Below are 20,937 nucleotides of genomic sequence, written 5' to 3' on the forward strand. Positions count from 1 at the left end.
ATTATTATTATTAAAGTAGGCTAAGTTATCCAGCAAGAAGTATGATGCAAGACATGTAAGACTTTTGTTATACGAGTATACGACAAACTCGACAGTTGCCATGTTTAATTGACTTTAATATGTTTTTCCATCAGGAACATCAGAATGAACACTGTCACTGTTCTGAAAGATATCAGATTCACCAGTCTGTATATGGCATATTGACATCAGTGTCACCATCATCTGAGTCTGTAGGTGTAGAAGTGTCTGTTTCTCCTTCACACATTAGGTCCATTCGTCCTTGAATATGCTTTTTCTTTTCCTTCACTGAATATCCACTTGTTCCTTTGTAGGATCATTTTGGTTACGAGTCGGACTTGGTTCAACTCCTTTTCATCTCCAACAGATCTCTTTTTAAATGGTGATGTGTACTTCCGGTTATGCTTTTACAAAAGTCAGTTTAGCAAGATGTTCATTTGTTAAACGGTTGCGTTTCTTCTAATGGATGTTTCCATATGTGCTAAAGATCCTTTCAGAAGGAGCCAGAGATGGAGTGGGTCAGTGGGTCAAGTGGGTCAAGTTTTCTGAGTGGGTCAGTGGGTCGTGGGTCAACAGCATGTGACCCACCACCCACCGTGACCCACAGTGACCCACCACCCACCGTGACCCACTGCGACCCACCACCCACTGTGACCCACTGCGACCGACCACCCACCATGACCCACTGCCACCCACCACCCACCATGACCCACCGACTCAGTATGATCTACCGACCCTCTCTGCTCACTGCATTGTAGACAGTATCTTCTGAAGACTGGTAAATTTGTCTCCGTTTTACTTTCAAGACCTTCATTTCTCTTTCTTTTCCACTTGTTTCTGTCTACTTACCTGAGGTGAGTATATCTAACCAAGCGAAAAAAGAACTTCGGACACTTTTGGATGTTGATATTTTTAATAGTAATAATAGCAATAGGACTTACACTACAATTGGCTTTCGAGACCTGTGAGTTTTTAGAGCTAACTACTGGAAAAAATACATTTTTGAATCATGTAACTATGTGTGCCTCATCATCACGGTCAAATTGCAAAGTCAAATGAAATTACTTTTGGTATATAGTTAGGCCTCAATCCAAACTGGGATGTTATATTGCTTTTATTATAATGCATAATACCCTAAGGAGGTAGTGAGGATCCGAATTTTTGCGAAAAAATAATGAGTATCTCGCAAGCCGTTAAACTTACGGAGCTGAAATTCAGTGTATTAACTCTTTATTGAAAATAAACAGAATGTGTCCTAGCATTTTTTTAAATTCTCCTTTATGTGGGGGGGGGGGGGCACTTTCTATATATGGAAAATTGGTAGTGAATTGGTTTGTAAAAATGATCGAAAACGATCGATGTTATTTCAGAAAAGAAAAATCAGAAACAAAAAATACAGTGCTTGGCTTCATATATCCATTGCTTTCTGTTATAATAATTGCTGAAGCTTATGTTTATTATATGGAGCGCTCACAGCACAGGGCAATCAACCCATAAAGTTGTGAGAAAAATAGGCATAAAATTTGTACTGTAAGTTTAATTACACGGAAATTTGAAGTTTGGATTGTACGCATAATTGTATGGAAAATTTTACACTTTTTTTCCCTTTACGTTGGTCTACTTACTTTGATTTGGAACTTTGAAATTTCATCCTTTTTTCCACTGAAAAGTATTGATAATTCAACACGGAAATAATTATACTATGATAATTTAATTGAAATACATCGTAATTTGGCACATGGAAAACAGCAGTGTGGTAATTGAAGTTGAAGAAGGAGGGAAATTCCCATTCACCTCTGAATACTTTCCAGAAACCTCGTTCCCTTTCGCTTTCTAGACGGGGGAGGGAACTTGGTAATATTATCAAACCTTCATGTGTAATTACAAAAATTAAATTTATAAACAAATAAGAAATCAGCAGTTTATCAGGCTTTAATTGATAATTTATTCACAAGATTCCCTATCAAAGGCGTGGTAGATGAAGTTTCTGTTCTACATGGGTCGACATTGCCAACCAGGGGTGCCCATCCCCCCCAAAGCTGATGGCGCACTCCCCCCCAAAACTAATAATCTCTTCCCTCCACAAAACTCAAGTCCTCTAAAAACAATTGCCCAGTGTAGCAGTAGTTTTTATAATACTAGTAATTGTTATTCTTGTTTTTTTTTTTATTTACTGTAGTAGTATTATAGAATGCTTGTAGTAGTAGTAGGGGCAGTAGTAATTATAAAAATGGCATTACTTTTATTAGTAGTCTTGGTAGTGTACAATACTAAATATGTTCTATAAGGATATTGAAGGGTATAAAAACTTCTACACACTGTGTATGGCACAGGTATTCTTTTTTTACAATTAGTATTATTATTTTTTTCTTTACAAAATATTGATATAATTCCCTTGTACATGAAAAGTAAGACGCAAGTTACAAGTTATTGAGTTTGATACCAAAAGAAAATGTTATCCTCGAAATCAGCCTACAAAAAGAAGTGATATCCAACAAAAAACATTCCTGTAAAAGAGCCAAGTACGAGTGGCCTTAAAAAGAATTGAAATCACAAAAATAGGCGCCAAGTTCTGGTGGACAACAGTTACAAACACTCACTGGCTCACTTCAAATTTAAATTTGAAACTTGGCTGTTGTATGTATGGTTACCACTAGCTCACAATTATGTCAAACTACTTTATAATTTTCAACAGACAACATAGGCAAGTTTCAAATCTAAAATTTGAAAGTGATTCCTTGAGTGTTTGTAACTGTTGTTCACCAGAACTTGGCTCCATCCTTTCATATAGCAACTTGCGCGGTACTTCATTCATAGAGTTTTAAGCAGGGGGTAGGGGGATTCATTCTCGAGATTAAAAAAAAAATCGCATCGTGTTCCAATGTTATTCTGACGACAGCAAAATTACTTATTCGACAATAGAGTAAAATTCTTCCCCAATTTTTTTATTCCCCCCAATTTTTTCTCGATGGCACAACTTGCGCCATTCATCCCTCCTGTGGGCGGCCCTTCTCTCTTAAAACGAACCAACCTTTCCTTTCATACGGCTACTTGCGCGGTACTTCATTCATCGAGTATCGATGCAAGGGGGTACGGGGGTTCACCCCGGAAAATTTTTGAAAATTAGCTTCTCAAAATCGTGTTTTAATGCTATTCCGACAGTAAAATTGCTAGTTCGAAAGTAGAGTAAAATCCCCCCCAAAATTTTTCTCAATGGCGCAGCTTGCGCCATACATCCCCCCTGTGGGCGGCCCTGTTGCCAACTGACATGGTCGATATGGAAAAGATGTTGTATGGTGATAGAGAGATTATACTTCTTGCTGAGTATTTCAAAACTGACCGAGAAAAATCGTTATCAGACTTAAGTCTAACAAGTATTTTGGTCTAGGAATTAATTCGTGCGGTTGGTACGCACACATTGAAGCTGTAGTACAAACACAAAATACATAAATACCTTAAGAAAAATATTGTCCATCAATAGCCACCACTTTCGCCCATCTGTCAGGCAATGTACGGATTCCGTGGCGAAAGAAGTCCTCATCCTTGGAAGCGATCCAGTCAGAGACCCATGTTTCGATATCTTCTGAAGAAGTAAACCGCTGTCCAATCAAATCGTTGTTCATGCAATCGAACAAGTATTAGTCCGAAGGAGCAACGTCTGGTGAATACGGCGGGTGGGGTAAAACTTCCCATCCGACATTTTCTAAATAGGTTTTGACCGGTTTTGCGACATGTGGGCGAGCGTTATCATGTTGAACAATAAGTTTATCATGTCTGTTCTCCCATTCTGGTCGTGTTCTGGCCAGAGCTTGCTTCAAACGCATTAATTGTCGTCGATAACGTTCTCCATTCATAGTTTCACCCGGTTGCAGCAGCTCATAGTACACAACACCTTTCATATCCCACCATATGCACAGCATAACCTTTGCACAGTGAATATCTCGTTTTGGTTGTGATGGACCTGGTGCACCTGGTTTCACCCAGGCCTTTTTTCGTTTAGGGTTCTCGTAATGGATCTACTTCTCATCACCCGTAATAATTCGATGCAGAAACCCCTTTCTGCTCTGTCGTTGAAGCAGCAATTCGCAAATGGTTTTTCGTCTTTCAACGTCTCTGTCTTTCAATTCATGTGGAACCCAATGTGACATCTTTTGAATCATTCCCATGGCTTTCAAGCGTTTGGAGACTGTTGTTTGATCAACGCCTAATGCTGCTGCAAGTTGTTCCTGCGTTTGACACGAATCCTGCTCGAGCAATGCTGTCAATTCTTCGTCTTGAAATTTTTTTGGCTGTCCAGCTCGCTCTTGGTCTGCCAAGCCGAAATCACCACTTCTAAACCGTGCAAACCACTTCTGACACGTTCGCTCAGCTAGAGCATGGTCACCATACACTTCCACCAAAATACGATGACTTTCAGTCGCACTTTTCTGCATGTTAAAGTAATGCAGCAGGACACCCCGCAAAAACACTTTATCAGGCACAAATTGCGCCATATTCACTTAACTACAAACTGGTGTTGTTGACGCTTTAATCCACTGCCCTATACTACGAACGATACGCGATGACAGGGGTTTGCAACACGTGTGGATACACGGAACTGTGGGACGCTCCGTTCGTTGCGCCATCTCTTGTCCACCCGCACGAATTAATTCCTAGACCAAATAGATTGTCGATGAGAAGTTGCAGAAATCGGGTAGAAGTATTATCAATTTCCACGACAGAGTGCGAACGGTGATTTTCCCTTATGAATTTACAGATGACTGATATTAGAAATATATTAAGTGCTCAAAAATTGTCTAACTTGTTGCTCATCAATGTTAATGGCCCACCGCTAGACAAGCTCAAAGTAGACGAGCTAGTTACTTCTTGGCTGAAGGATGGACATCATTCCACTGCGGATGATTTACCGCCAAAAAGTTACCAACAGGAAATAAATCCGATTTCAGATTTGTTTTAAGGTGGAAAATTACGAGTTACGGAAAATGTATACTTGCGTTACTAATGGCTTATTTGTGTTATTCAACTTTGTAACTACTTTTGAATAAATATTCATAATAATTGCAATTATGCATATTTGTAACTTAAATTTAACGTGGTATTTTAGTGATTACACAAATTACAATTATGAGCATACTTTATGGACATGCTTTCACATAGGGTACCCGAGCACCTTTATACCCTATGAACAACTGATTTTTCAAGTCTTTTGTGAGAAAAATACTGTGAACTGAGAAACCATAACCTTTTCCATATTGTACAGGGGTATTTCCCTGCGAATGGAAGTTTCTTGTGGAATGCGTTCAGAAATTAACACTTGCAAGAATACTCTCTTAGTACAAGTATATTTTAGGCACACACTAATTTCCCCCCACCTCGAACTGTTTCAATTTCCTCACTGACAAACACTTTACCATTTTATATCGTAAAGGTCAGATCCACCGTTATTGTAACAGAGTGGTGCTTGAGCGATTGACTAGAAATTCAAACTCCAATTAGTGACAATTTCACCGTCATGTTTTATTACAAGTGTTAACTCTTTAGTCAGTTCAGAAGAGGCCGTGGATTAGTGTTGCCACGAGACGAGACGAGACGAGACTTCAGGCTGTCTCGTCTCGTCTCGTGCAAAGCATGTCCCGTCTCGTGTCTCGTCTCAAAAAAATGTGCTCGTCCCGTCTCGTGTCTCGTCTCGAGAGGCTCTGTCCCGTCCCGTCTCGTCTCGTCTCGTTTGTCTCGTTTTGTCTCGTTTTGTCTCGTCTTGTCTCGTAAAAAATATAGCAGCATACCATGGGAACGAAAGTAAAATGTAGCAGACTGCACTATGCTAATCAAGATACAACTAAGTTACAAGTATTACCCAGACCACACAAGACAAGAAATGTCACGGTAGCTACACCGTGAAGCCTTTACCTCTAGTGTATGTGGTAGTCGGTTCGATCTCGGTTAGTGCCATGTCAGCTTTGTGATGGACAAACATTGAATGTGTGTGGGGACCGCGGTGGCTCAGTGGTAGAGCGTTCACCTCTGGTGCTTGGGGTCTCGGGTTCGATCCCAGCTCCGCCAAGTCAACTTTGTGGTGGACAAACACCGTGTGCGTGGGTCTTCTCGGGGTTCTCTCGTTTCTTCCCACTTTCTTCATTCCACCATTTCATTCATTACTCATCATCATTGTCTCCTTTAGCCTAATCGGCATAACCGTGGGACGTAAAACTCAAAGATTTCATTTCATTTCATTTCATTTTTCGAATGTGTGTGTTTTCTCGAAGTTGCCTAGTATCCTACCACTTTCTTCATTCCACTGATTTCCCCATCATCATCCATTCGGCCAAAGTTGCCTAAAGGTCTTAAAAATAAATTCAAATAAGCTCACAAGACAAGGACATATAGTTTACGAGATAATATATCTCTACTGTTAGTTGTCTGAGGCTTCTCGACCCTGGCTTCTTTTTTTTTTCTCCATTCTGAAACATTGAAATTTGTTTCACCAGTTTCAATACACGAATATACAGTAAATTGCTCATAGGTACGTCGAAGATGAAGACACTAATGTCAAATAATGTTTACACGACAAGCAAAGTTCGATGTAAAGGTGTCACCATCCCCGACACTACCGTATACTATCAACCCACTTGCTTTATAGTGTCTGTATATATGAGAGAGAGAGAGAGAGAGAGAGAGAGAGAGAGAGAGATGGAAAGATATATAGATGAATAGAGATATAGATATGTGTGTACACTTTGATTTCATATATTCCAGCCTTTAGGTTTCACAGTGTTAACCCATAACAATCCAAAAACTACTTTCCATTTTAGCATGTTTAGATTTGTTGCATTAAAAAAAAATAGCTCGGAACCAAATAATTTTATTGAGTAATGGAAAGTATTTGATTGAAATTTTATATGTTACTGCACAGTAAGCTCTACTTAAAGTGCCATAGTAATGGGAGCTGAACGACACATCGGACGAAAGAATGCTTGGGGATAGTCTTCACCTCCATGGTTCAAATCTGTTCCCATAACCGCGGGGTGTGTGCTACTATGTGGTGGTTGCCCCGTTTCTGTAACAAACTCATGACAGTACACCCAGATTAGCTAGTGGCTAAAAAAGAGTTGATTTTTGGTTCGCCATTTTGGATTAAAGTTTCTTATATTGTCGTGATCTATTCGCAATCATACAACGTACCTCTTCATACCAAGCCGAGCGGTCTGCGGCGATAGACCATGGCTTGAAGGCCCCGGGTTGAGTCCTGGAAGGGTCATGTGTATGGATTTTAACAGCATTTGTTTTTTCGTATTGTGTCAGGGGGCGAAATCGTACGGGATAAAAGGATTTCAGTCTGAAAAAAATGGAGAGAATATCCTCCCCAGGATACTTTCATGGGAGTAAGGAATTAGTAAAAATATAGGATATACATTTTATAGCAGGTTTAAAAATATGGTTTGGGTATCCTATTTCTTTTCTGTTAATTATGTTCTCCAATGTTCGAATTTTGATCATTCTCATGATATTTTCTGCTTTCAACGGAGTTCCATGAATATTATACCAAATGTTCTTTAAACTTATCAAGTTCGGAAGATTTTATATGCCTGTAAGAAACAATTTCTGAAGATAATTCAGGTCCTAATGATTATTATTCACTAGGAAAGGGAAGTATTCCCCTCCTCTCAACATGGAAGCAGAGGACAATTTCGCACTCTGGTCAGATCAAACATTTCCGCGTAACAAAACGAAGGTCCCCCTGTAAAACATCTTCACCTAAAGTGTTATTGTTAGTATCATAAATTTGCTGAAAGCAAACAATGTGAAGGGTTTGTCGATAATATCTTTGCTTTCTTTGTCCTTCGCCTCCAAACGAAGAGGTGAATTTTACAACATGACTGCTGTATAATAAGCGAGCGATTGGTAAAATGGTAAAAGTATGTTTTATGTGTATGAGTGTGTGTGTGTGTGTGTGTGTGTGAGAGAGAGAGAGAGAGAAGACAAAATTTTAGTTGCAAGATGACATACTTCAATTGCCGTTTTCGGTTCATATAGCAAAAAGAATACTGCCACCAGAGAATAAAGACAAGTGTGGTCTGTTATCTTACACCATCTCAGCCAGAACTTTCAACTACAGCCAGTAATGAGTGTAGACCTTACCCAGTTTTCAAATTGAATAGATGGTGGTGGTAGTTCGGTTTGTTGACCTTGTAAAAATCTTGCCTGTCTTTGATTTTGTTTGTCATCATTCCAGCCAGAAATAAAAAAAAGAGAATTCCTCAGTTTACAGCAAGGGGAATTGGGGACAAGTTATTAAGGATGATACTCCTGGAAGCTCATGTATCACGATTGTTTCATTCAATAGACAGGACACTTTTCTATGAAGGCTTTTCAACATATTTTCTCACAAAGGGGATTTTCCTTTTGCAATCTATATGACCACTGGCAATTTCAATCATGGCCATTCCCGCCAGCGTTTTGATTTTCGAGACACGAGACGAGACGAGACATTTCACGAGACGTCCCGTCTCGTCTCGTGTCTCGTCTCGTTTTCGAGACGGGACAAGTAGTCTGTCTCGTCTCGTGTCTCGTCTAAAAGGGTTCTGTCCCGTCTCGTGTCTCGTCTCGTTTACGAGACGAGACGAGACACGAGAAATGTCTCGTCTCGTGGCAACACTACCGTGGATCGTGTTCAGAGTTGATGACGATGGATTTTGGTGAGTCAGAGTAGGTCAAAGTGGATAAGAGTGATTCATGGTGGGTGGTGGGTCACGGTGGGTGGTGGGTCAGAGTAGGTCATCGTGGGTGGTGGGTCACCGTGGGTAGTGGGTCACAGTGGGTCATGGTGGGTGGTGGGTCAGAGTGGGTCACGGTGGGTCGTGGGTCATGGTGGGTGGTGGGTCACGGTGGTTGGTGGGTCAGTGGGTCGTGGGTCAAGTTTTCATTGACCCACGCCAACTCTGGAAGGAGCAGGAAGGAGCTCCGAAATCTTGACTTTGCTTGCAACTTTTATGAGCTCAAGAAGGATATAGTCCATTCCACCTAGTTAGAGGAAACACCTTTGACGCAGTAGACCACATATATTCTTTGCACCAGACATTTTCTTTCATTCTGTAATGTGCAAATTGGGAGAGAACTTTTTGTCTCATCAATATCTGAATAAAGCCTTGAAATCTGACTCAGATATTCTAGAGCTCTGGTTGTTCTTCGGTGGTCAAGTTCTTGCCTCTGTAACTTGGATCTAGAATATTCGCTAACAAATGTACAGAACGAGACAGATTGATTGTTCATTTTGAAATATTTCATGCTCACAACTCTAGGTCCTCCGAAGATATTTCACACAATGAGTTTCCGCTGAGGAAGCTGAAGTTCTTGCTTACTTCTTTAAGCCTGTCCATTCTGCTAAAGAGTTCTTCCAGTAAGAGGTTAAGAATTCTGAAGAAAGATTGTCTGAGGTGATCCTCTTCAGTTTAAAAGTCTTGCTGCATTATCTTTCCTGACATTCTCTTCTTCTTCAAGCAGGGACGTACGCAGAGGGTGGGCCCTGGGGGTCCGGACCCCCACCCCCCGAAATCTTGACTTTTCTGTAAATTTAGCCTAACTCTAGGGACAATTTTAGGAACTTTAACATAAAATACCCTCATATTGAGTTTGGGCCCCTTCCGAAAGAAATTCCTGCGTACGCTACTGTCTTCAAGATACACTTTTCTCTGAACTGATCTTCCACATCTATCAAATTAACAGTAACTTTCGCTTCCGACAGCCATCTGTCAAATCCATAATTCTGAACCTGGAGATTGTGTTCAAAAGATCAGATAACAAATAAAGAGACCTTTGCAAAGTCAAATCCTTATTGTCAGTGTTTCTTCCAGACGTGTTTCTAGGGGAGCCTTGCCCCCCTGGGGGGAGACCAAAATAATACGTCTATAATATAATAATAAATAGAATAGTACCGTGTGAAAATAATATGTGCCCTTCCAATACTAAGTGTGCCCCTAATGAACATTTTTTTCTCAAAGAAGCACTGCTTATTCTGTATTTCTTTGTTAGCCCCATTTATTTCATGCAAAACTGAGTCCCAAAATACTACATTAATTACAAATTTCAGATCTTTGATTGCTTTCATTAAGTTTTTGGCAACTGATTTGACTTCTGAATTAGAGAAAGTGGTTGTTATTTAAACAAATGCTGCGAAAACATTTTTCGGTTCAGATTTCCTCCCACTTTCTTCATTCCACCAACTATCCCATCATCGTCCATACGACATTCCGTGTTCCCTACATGCTCTCAACGAGCTGCGCCCCGGGGCAAGTGCTCCGAATTGCCCCCCCCCCCTCTAGATCCGGCCTTGGGTACGATTTGAAATTAATGAGAACTGCATATTAAAATACTAGAAAACTACAAATGCAACCAAACCTGCATATTAAATACAATTAGGTATATAATTGTAAGCTAATGAGATACCTGAGCATGGTGTGATTTCACTAGTGCGGCGATGTCCGGTTAATCTTCGTGATGCACATTATCAAATGATTTTCAACTGATGAACGATTTCCTGTCTTTGTTTTAATGCTTACCATGGAAGAAAAACTATACCTACTCCAGTCAATGCAATTCATTTTGAAACAGTATGACGGGTTGGATTCGATGTTTGTAAACCTCATGAACTGACCAAATATGGTTTTAATCCATTCGCTTTTAGGGAAGTTACTGTATCCACTATTGCAAGAAATAGATTCTACTATATTATAGAAATAGATGGATATCGTAAGATATCTGCAATAGGTATATTAAAAATCCTATACAAGCTTATTACAAACCAGAAATTATAAGGGGGTTGCTGGCAAGAAGATGTCAAAAAAGGAGGTCGTGATAGGATTTAGGTTGAGAACCACTGGTCTAGATAAACTAGAATCCTTCTGTGTCACGGGAGGTGCGCGAAGGATGTGATAATTATAATAATACTTAAACCATCTTTATTACTGGAGTATAATGTGTGATGCTTCTGTATCTTTAAACTAGTGCTGTCGAAATTGGTTTTTGAAAAAAACGAAAACTGGTATTTGAAAAAAGTGTGAAATTTCATAAAACCAAACTGTCGATTTTGAAAACCGCTTTTGCGGTTTCGGTTTTGAAAACTGCTTTTGCGGTTTCGGTTTTGAAAACCGCATTTGCGGTTTCGGCTTTGAAAACTGCTTTTGCGGTTTCGGCTTTGAAAACCGTCGGTTTTCAGAAAACAGGTTTTCTCAAAAACCGAAAACCGCAAATGTCATAAAATTCGACAGCACTACTTTTTAAACGTTGATAAATGCTCTTCATTGTGTTCGGACAATCACTTTAGCAATTCATAGTTGTTTAATTTCTTGTCTCGTCTCTAAAACGAGATGAGATTATGTTTCTCATCTCGTTTCGAATTTGAAAATGCAACTCGTTTCGTGGATAACACTATTTCTCTCCAACAATAATGAGCGGTCTATGTTTTATGTTCTCGGTATATTTCTTGTGCTACGGGTTGGCAGCAGTGATCAGTTTCCAATTGGTAATCCTGCGGAGTATATTGAGATTATGCAACTCTCGGCGGACTGCGATTGTAGAAACATGTTATGACGTAACAAATCTTTTCAGAGCTCCGGTGAAGGAGGATATTTGGGAGCCTCCAATCAGCAAGTTATTTTGAAAATATAGTGAAACTTGATCTCCCTGCTAGAGGACACAACAACGGATCCCCCTTGAATTGATTCATATACAAAATATGGTACTTCGGTTGGTTCTGTGGAGCCTTCCTTCTCTCTCCTTGAGGCCCTTGGTGTAGCAATGGCTGGGCCTCTCCTTCCGTAATGCAATTAAAACAATACGAGTAAGTGTGCTAGAGCTTCCGGTTTCAACAAAGGCATATTTATGCACATGGTTTCGCCGTCATTTCAGTGGCTCTTTTGCTATTTTGCATTCAAATGCCTAGCCTAGGTATCTATCTGCAAGGTAGTGTATAATACGAACGGTTTTAATATTTAAATAAATTTTACTTTTTGAAAAAGTACTTGCATATTTACATAGGCGAAGGAGGAATCAGAACAAACTTGCTGCTGAACGAAAATTTGAGAGGACCCGTTGGTTCAGTGGTAGATCGCTCAGTGGGGTCCTGGTTTGATCCCAGCTCATGTCAAGTAGGCTTTTTTGGTGGATAAACACCATGTGGTGTGTGGGTTTTCTCCCGTTTCCTCCCATTTTCTTCATTCCAATGTTCCATTTAATTGTCATCACCGTCCCTTAGCCTCGGTGCATAATCGTGGAACGATAAACTAGAAATTATATTTCATTTCATTTAAATATTCTGTAATAAGTAATATGACCTTGAAACAGCGGGTGAACGGCCCCTTCGTTCAGCGCACCGATGCGTTGCACACTGCGGATTGCTACGGTCCTGAAGCAGGTCGTTCCAGGTGGCGATTGAGTTTTTGGTCAGTTGTGTTGCATTGTCTCTACGGTTTTTTATAGTGAGGACGCCAGCTATAATTTCTTTGGGGGGGGGGGGGGGGGCTGCGGAAGGGCAGATAATTTCTAAGGGGTAGGTTTTTTCTTTCTTTCTTTCTTTTTCTTTTCTTTTTTTTTTTTTTTTGCATACCGAGATTAATAGTTCTATATTAGTTGACCTACTACACGTAGGGGGCAGGCACCGCTACCGACGGCATGCCCCCTTACCCCTTCTTAATCGTCATTGGTTCTCTATGACAATCCTCTTCATTTTTTTCCCGTCCACTATTTCTTTTCTTTGAATGCGTTCTGTCCTTCTACGAGTTCTGTAAATCACCACCACCTTGAACCCTGCTGCTCAGTGTTTCTTCCAGACCGTTTTTTGTTGGGGCACTGCCCCCCGAGCTCTAAGAGTACCCCCCGGAGGAGACCGAAATAATACGTCTTTCATATAATAATAAATAGAATACGCGTAGTACCAGCAGTGCCACCCGGAATGCTAAGTGTGCCCCCCTCGGAACATTGTTTCTGAAAGAAACACTGCTGCTGCTGTCCACATACTTACGTACAATAGCAGTAGTCTTTGGTAGGTTTGCTTCTACTAACCAAGTATCTACAATTTGCCGTCCTTTCAAGATCGGAGAGCAGAACACCAAGACAGGGAGGGTGAGATCGTTTTTAAGGACTTGATTTCAGTTCACTTTACTATTTTGATTTCATTTTGAGTTGACCTCCCCTTTCAGCAGTGAGGATATATAAGACGAGGACCTATAGCTAACAAGGGAACCGAACCATATGAGCTCCGCTGAGAACCGAACCCAGGTCTCCAGCGCCAAAGGTGCGTACGATGAAGCTCAAGTTCACCTTACATTCATACATATATGTCAAGAAACAACTGAAAGTTTTAGGGGGGCTCAGCCCCAGTGGTACCGATTTCTATATATCTTTTGGGAGGTATGCAGATGTGTATATGTCGTTGTCAGATGTGTTTCGTAATTAGATTCCCAAACAAAGTCATCCAGACCTCGGTCCACTCAGGATCAACGCCCTGGTCAACCAACTGGCCACCCTTTAATTATGGGCCTGTTTGAGAGATCCACAAAGTCTAGCATATTACAAACATGAATTCGTACTGCACCGTCTCGCATATCATATACGATTTATTTTCAGCAATATTTTCAATTTTTTCTCGCATATTTTGTAAATCGTAAAAACAAATCATTATATATATTCTTTCAATATAAGAGTTCCTTCGTGGCTAAGCGGTTAGCGTACGCTCCTTTGGCGTGAGAGACCGGGGTTCGATTCCCGGCGCGAGCTCAGGTGGTTCGGATTCTACGTTAATCAGTAGGTTCACGTCTCACATAGCCTCGCTGCTGAAAGGGACGCTAAATTTAAAATAAAGTCAAATCTTTCAATGCAATTGGAAAGTACTAAAAAATAAAAGTAAGAGCATTTTTACATATTTTAGCTATCTGCACATAATTGCATTGCTTACCACTTTTATTGTATAGTCTTAGTGGCGTGTTTTCGATTTTGTTTCGGGGGGTCTTTGCTAACTTCATTCCTGGAACTGTGAAATTTTTGCAAGATATTTCATTTACTTTAAAATAGTAAATAAAATTTCGGGGAGCTTAAGCCCGGAAGCCTCGTATGCTACTGTATAACCTACTATATTTGCAGATCATACGTAAAACCATATCTAATTATCCAAGCCAAATGATGTTTTCACTCTGATATTTCAAAATATATCGAGTAAATTTTACGTATTAGTAATTGGCAACATTGGTTAATTTAACTGGACGATTACGTAAGGCATAACTTACAGGCTATTTATTACTGGTAATACGTACGTTCGTGAGGGATCCCAGCGAATTCCAGAGCGTTACCTACAATTGGGAGTGGCTTAGGTCCTGGAATATTCTTCAGCAACTGAAGCTGTCGGGAGTCCTTTCGAAGGAAATAATAAAATAATATTGCTGCGGTAACAGCCAATAACGCTAACAGTAACTCCATCTTCCACCCAGTGAACTTCACTAAACACTGGCTACTTGATAACTGCCTTGCGATTACGAAATACAAGGTCAATGCTAAGTTGATGGGTGGGAGACCTTTACTCATCTAGAGACAGTGTTGCCATGACTAATTAACTTTACCAAATATTTTATTTAATCACTTTCTTCCTCAAGACAAAGATGTAGAGAGAAACAAGCATGGAAGTAAATGTAAAGAAACGAAGTGGATATTGTCATCATTCTGGTAGAACTCCTAGGTCCAAAATATTAGTTTTGAGATACAGCTGTCTCAAAGTTAGAGGACCGTTTAAAAATCATTTTGCCAATATTAATTAAGGTCAATACCGTAAGACGGGGTTACTTTGCACTAGGAATTTCAAAGAAAATCGCATGTAAGTTACAAACGTAATTATTTAGAACACTGTATTTTAAACATATAATAGCTAGATATATAAGGAAAACATTCGTACAAGTGCATTAGTAAACATTAATGTTGAGTTGAATTTCAGTTTAGCGTCCCTTTCAGCAGCGAGGCTATGTGAGATGTGGACCTACTGATTTATGTGGAATCCGAACCACATGAGTTCCCGCCGGGAATCGAACCCGGATCTCCCGCGCCAAGGGCGAAGTAAACATTAAGTATGACCATAGTTACTGAAATATAAACTTTGGTGCAAAGTAACCCCATAAGTGAGGATACTTTGCACAACATACAAAAAATGTATGTCCAACATACGAACATCATGTTTCTGTGCAATGTTTTCCTTTCAGTATTTATACATTCACTTCCTACACAAAACTGCATGCAGACTACAAATATTGATATTAGAATGATGGTACCAGTATCAGTACTTAGTATGAATTATCGATATTTGTAAAGAAAGTTACGTATTTTCTGGTACCGGTACTGGAACCACGTTCTGATAGTTTAGCATATATCCCACAAAAATGCCAACTCAGGAACAGAAAAAAAAAAATCGCCGTGAACTGATTCGCCTTGATTACTCTTTATGACCAAGAATATAATCCCAACTGTAATCAGTGGAAGATTTACAGGGTTTGGGGATTTCAGCCTGAAGCCCATCCAAATGACATGATTTTTTTTTTTTTAATCTAATGTTAGTCATTCATTAAGCTTCAAGACCCCAGAAAAGTCCAATGGTTTCTAAAAAAAAAAAAACCAAGCCACTCTTCGTAATTTATTTTCCAACAAGAAATCTATTCTGGCATCTACCTAAATAGGAAATTTACCTAAAATTAGAAGGAAGAAGATACCAGCAGTAATAATTTTCTTATCTAAGGGTTACTTTGAATTGGTGCAAAATAACTCCGATTAGAGGCTGAAACCGCCTTCTTCCAGTTTTATTTCTTTTATGACTTTAAAACGTTTCACACTTCAATTTCAACTATTATTTCAAAGTCCCATTATACACAGTAGTATTCTACGAAACTGATTTAACTTTGACGGAAATTCTTGTAGGTGATATCTTCCAAATTTTGTCGGTCTTTACAATGACTGCTTTCCATACCTCTACAACAACAAACCCTCCCGGTAATTAGAACTGATGTTAATTGCCAACGTTATAGCCAAAATACAATTAGATGTTTTATCTTACGGTAGCAGTTGAAACTTTCTCTTTACAGTTCATGGTTTTACTAACAGAGGACTGTAAAACTCTTTTCATATTTTGTGCAAATTTAGCTACCCCTGATGTGCAAAGTAACCCCGTCTCACGGTATATGTTTTATGTCCTATACTTATGATCTACGAAGTTTTATGTTATCTTCCTACTTCTACCAGGCCTGTAAGCTGAATATTAAGACAAGGGGGCTGAGATCACATTTTAGTTATTAAGTTACTTATAACTTAAGTTCAGCTGGAAGTTTCAGAGGATCAGCTCTTTCTGGTCACCTTCTAGCTATGGCACTGACTCCTACACATAATTTCACTGTTCTTGCGCTGTTCAATCTTCTGTGTTAACATACAAAAGTTGCGACTCAGGAACTCAGTAACTTCTGCCAAAACGACGACGATATTTCATATTATAACAACTATCACTACGCTGCTAGCAATGATAGTAAAGTAGAATAAATGGATAGTTTTAAATATTTAGGTACAGTTGTTTGTGCTACTATATAGAAGAATATATATGTGTCATCATTAGACTTCGGATTTTAAGGCAAATGCCTATTTTGTTCCCTTTATAGGAAGTAAAAAATACTTCGGATCTTTACGAATCATGAGGAATTAAGCCTATTAAAACACTTTATAAGTGCCCTAAAAATGCCTAAAATGGAGTTTAGCGCCTATTTTGGCCGTTTTGGCCTAAAAATGCCTAAAACTGCAAAAAATACAAAATTCCTGTATTTTTTAAATAAACTTTTTTTTTAGTGTTGAGTGAAATTTAATTGACAAATCTGAAGGCAGAGTGAGTGTGTTTGTCGAGGCTAATTTTAGTCTAACTCGTATGAAGAAGTGAAACGCAGAGGGTGGTTGTATGTAAAAAATTGTTTCTAAAAGTTGAGCTATTTCTGCTCAAGGTCAAGCCCATTTGTGAAAGACAAAGACAAACCATCCCTTTGCATCCTGCAGACACTGTACTGAAAGATCTCTATCTCTTTCTGTCTGTCTCTCTTTCCCCAGGGGCAAAACCAAAGCTATTGCTAAGTGCATATCGCAGTAACCAATATTCCCCTCCCTGCCGTTCTGCATTCTTGGAACTATTCCACCTTTTCTCTTCTGTAGCGGCTCACTTCAGCTCTTCTGTGATCCGTTCAGCTCTCTGGAATTTGGACAATAGTTTACACACACACATTCACAAATCAACACACAGCTCTATTGAAGCAAGAATCTCTTCGGGTCTTCGCTTTCAATATTTGGGAAAAACCAAAGTCCACGAACAGAAACGATTCATGAAGTGACGCGGTTCAGTTGACTGGAGTATCCATCCATGTATCATTTTCGGGTCAGTGCAGTGATTTATCTTAAACACGTAGTTCAAGAACGATACATCGTCTCTACAACGCATGAACAATTGGACTCAACGGCTTACAGCCCAGTCACAGATCTTGAGGATTCTTAAAAAGAAGTTTTGTATCATACGCAACAATGCCAAAGGAGAAGTCTTCAAAAAGTACCTTGATTCGCCAGTGGTTGCAAGAATTTCCAGATCTAACATACGATGGAAGAATAATCTTTTGTCCATTGTGCAGCAAGCAGGTAAGAAAAGCTATTTTTATTTACAGAATTTATAAATTTAATTAAATCAATTGTACACCCCCCCTCCTTGTTTCTGTATAGCTAGCTAAAGTAAAACCTTTATCAATGGGAGGTTAACTATTTTAAGAGACAACGTTACTGAGCTGCTGAACTCGTGAAAATCTAATTTACATGGAATTTAGATCAGTTAAGAAAAAACATAAAAATAATCCTGTAACACAGGAAAATCTTTAAAATGTAAAGACTTCTAGCAGCCTGCTTAAATGAAATATATGAACGATGGTTTTGAAAGTGCTAATGGAAGAAAGTGTCTAGACTTACACATTCAACAGTTTTAGGGATTCTCGGGGATCTTGAGAAAAGCGGACATGGCATTCTCGGTTCTTTCCGAAGGACTCCCCCCCCCCCCGAAAAAAAGCGGTAAAGGTTAAAAACAATGTAAGTTAAAGTTGACATATTGTGTCAGTAACTCCAAAAGGGGTCCTCTTTTCGGAGAAAAATGTTTAATGCCAGCAATTACTCGACAGTTTCAGGAGCTTAAGAAAACATATTTTTGCTATCTCGTTTTTCAAAAGAAAAAAAAAAATACGAAAGAAGTTAAGAAAGGCGGGATTCAATTTTTTTTAAATGCCAACAGTTCCAAAAGTTTGAAAGAAGAAATGTGCAATGCCAATATTGATTATCTTTAAAAAGTTAAGGAAACTGGATATATCCTTTCATCCCGAAAATATCTAAAAACGAGGATTTCAGTTTGAAAGAAAAACTAGAAATGTCAATATCTTGAAAAGCATAAAAGATAGGAAAAATGTTTAAAGGCCATTTTTTTTTTTTTTTTTTTTTTTGTTATTTTTCTCGAAAAAGAAAGAAAAGATCTGTTAATAGTTAAATAACGGCGTTTGAGGTTCATAGATTGTCTCAGAACTTGTTTTACGAAGCAGAAACTTGTTTGTCTCTTTGTTTTTTTATTTATCAATTTTGCTCGAGGTGCTACTGTCTATTGTCTTAAGATGCTATTGATTTCCATCCATAGTTACAGACAAATAAATTCCACACAGGGGCAAGAAAAGAACAGTCTGACACTCGTCTAACAAGAATTACAATTGCGGATAATTTTATTTTAGGACAGATCTTAAGAAAGGAAGAATTTGTCTCTGATGTTCTCTCCCCAAAGCCAAAAAAAAAAAAAAAAGGAATTCTAATCGATTGCTCTCTCTCTCTCTCTCTCCTGATGAAGAATATCCATACACCTTTTGTCGCAGGGCCGCAAGAGACAACTAATTTCCAAAAAAAAAAAAAATTAAAAAACGCCAATTTTATTTATTGTATCATGCTGATGTTCACGCTCAACTAAGGCATTGCTAATACTTTATTTTCGTTCTAACTTTGGTTTCTGTCAGTTGATAGTTGCAAAAATTTTGAATTTTTGAAATTTTAAAACGGCCCTTATTTTAAATTTTTGACAGGTCACTGATTTTCACACTGAAACATTTTAATCATATTTTGGGGAAAATTTGGTTCAAATCAGTTAAAAATTTTGTAAATTACAGTTTTAAAGAAAATTTTAAAGGGACGATATTTTGAAATTTTTCATGCAATTATTTTGGCATCCAAATCTCAAACAAAATATTGCCAAATTATGTTTTAATTTTTGCCAAGTTGGAGTGTGTCAGCATTCGAAATTAAATAAAATATAGTGCTTAAAATTAAATTAGTTACAGTGCTTAAAATTAAATATTATTTCTCAGATATTGATATACAATTTTATTGCTTCTGTCTGTAAATTGGGGATTATTCTGAAGTAAAATGCTCATCGATTAGTCTTTTATTTGATCTGTTCTGATTCGAAATGGGACTGGGGTATATTGGTCTTTAACGAGGTAGACCAACAAGTTTGCCTTTTTGTCAACTTTAAATCAATAATGTAACGTTCACCGATTAAAAAAAAAAAAAAAAGCACATTACGACCAGAAAGGCAAGCAAACAGTGATGGTAGTTGTCGCAATTAGTGCTCTCAATCGGGTCAGTTCGGGTCGACTTTTGGTTGGACACCCTCGAGTAACGGGTCGGGTCAGGTCAGCCTAACTCGGGTCACGGGTCGGGTAGCGTTAGACCAACTCAGTTCACCGGTCGAGTCGGGTCACCCGAGATAGTTTGACCCGACCCGACTGGTGAACTGAGTTGGTCTAACGATACCAGACTCGTGACCCGAGTTAGGCTGACCTGACCCGACCCGTTACTGAGGGTGTCCAACAATAAGCTGACCCGAACTGACCCGTTTGAAAATACTAGTCGCAATGTACACGAAGAAAATTAGAGAATTTGAAACCGAAATTAAAGTTAAAACGCCACCATCTTCACTAGTTTTGTAAGAAGCATTTGAAAATATATTTCTAAGCGTTTTTTTTTTTTTTTTTTTTTTTAAGGTTTCTCAGGAAAAGAAGTGCCACTTAAAGCAACACATTGATGGTGCTGGACATCTTGCCAAATCTAAAGCGAAGAAACAACAGAAACAGACACAGTTAACTCAGCCTTCTGGATCTGGATCTGAATCTGGAACTGCGAACACATTTAATGCGGATCTTGCTAGAGCCCTTGTCGCTGCCAACATCCCATGGAACACACTTCAAAATGAAACATTCCGACAGTTTTTACAGAAGTGGTGCCAGCAATCGATACCGTGTGAGTCAACACTCAGGAAAACGTGTTTGGATTCTGAATACAACAATACACTTGATACAATCAGAAAGGATATTGGCGATTCCAGCATTTGGGTAGGCGTCGATGAGACTACTGATGCATGCAATAGATACATAGTGAATGTTGTTGTAGGAAAACTTGATGAAGATGGACCTTCAACTCCTCACTTGTTAAGTAGCAAGGAAATTAAGAAACTGAGTGCCCAGACAATTGCTTACACCGTGAACAAAAGTTTGCAACTTCTGTATCCTAGTGGTGTGGATGATTCTAAAATTCTTCTTCTTTGCACAGATGCAGCTTCTTACATGATTGCTGCGTTTAAGAACCTAAAACCTTTCTACCCCAACCTCATCCATGTTACCTGTGTAGCACATGCTTTTCATAGAATTTCTGAAACAATCAGGAACGAATTTCCTCAAGTCAATGCCCTCATTTCTAACATGAAAAAAACTTTTTGCAAAGCCCCATCGAGAATCGCTGTCTTTAAAGAAAAACTGCCTGGCATTTCTCTTCCTCCACAACCTGTCCTAACGCGCTGGG

General features: G+C 39.0%; 1 protein-coding gene across 1 annotated transcript in view; it reads right to left on the reverse strand.

The window, feature by feature from the left end:
* LOC145672988 (cytochrome P450 4C1-like) overlaps positions 1-14,522 on the reverse strand; it is a 66,604-nt gene extending 52,082 nt beyond the window's left edge. Inside the window, exon 1 of the mRNA XM_081742282.1 lies at positions 14,319-14,522. Within this exon, the coding sequence (XP_081598408.1) occupies positions 14,319-14,481 (163 nt within the window). The 5' untranslated portion in view covers positions 14,482-14,522. The remainder of the gene's footprint in view (positions 1-14,318) is intronic.
* Between the last annotated feature and the right edge of the window lie 6,415 nt (positions 14,523-20,937).

The sequence above is a fragment of the Thermobia domestica genome, chromosome 16 (genome assembly GCF_964235325.1).
Source record: "Thermobia domestica chromosome 16, izTheDome1.hap1.1, whole genome shotgun sequence".
Classification (NCBI taxonomy): domain Eukaryota; kingdom Metazoa; phylum Arthropoda; class Insecta; order Zygentoma; family Lepismatidae; genus Thermobia; species Thermobia domestica.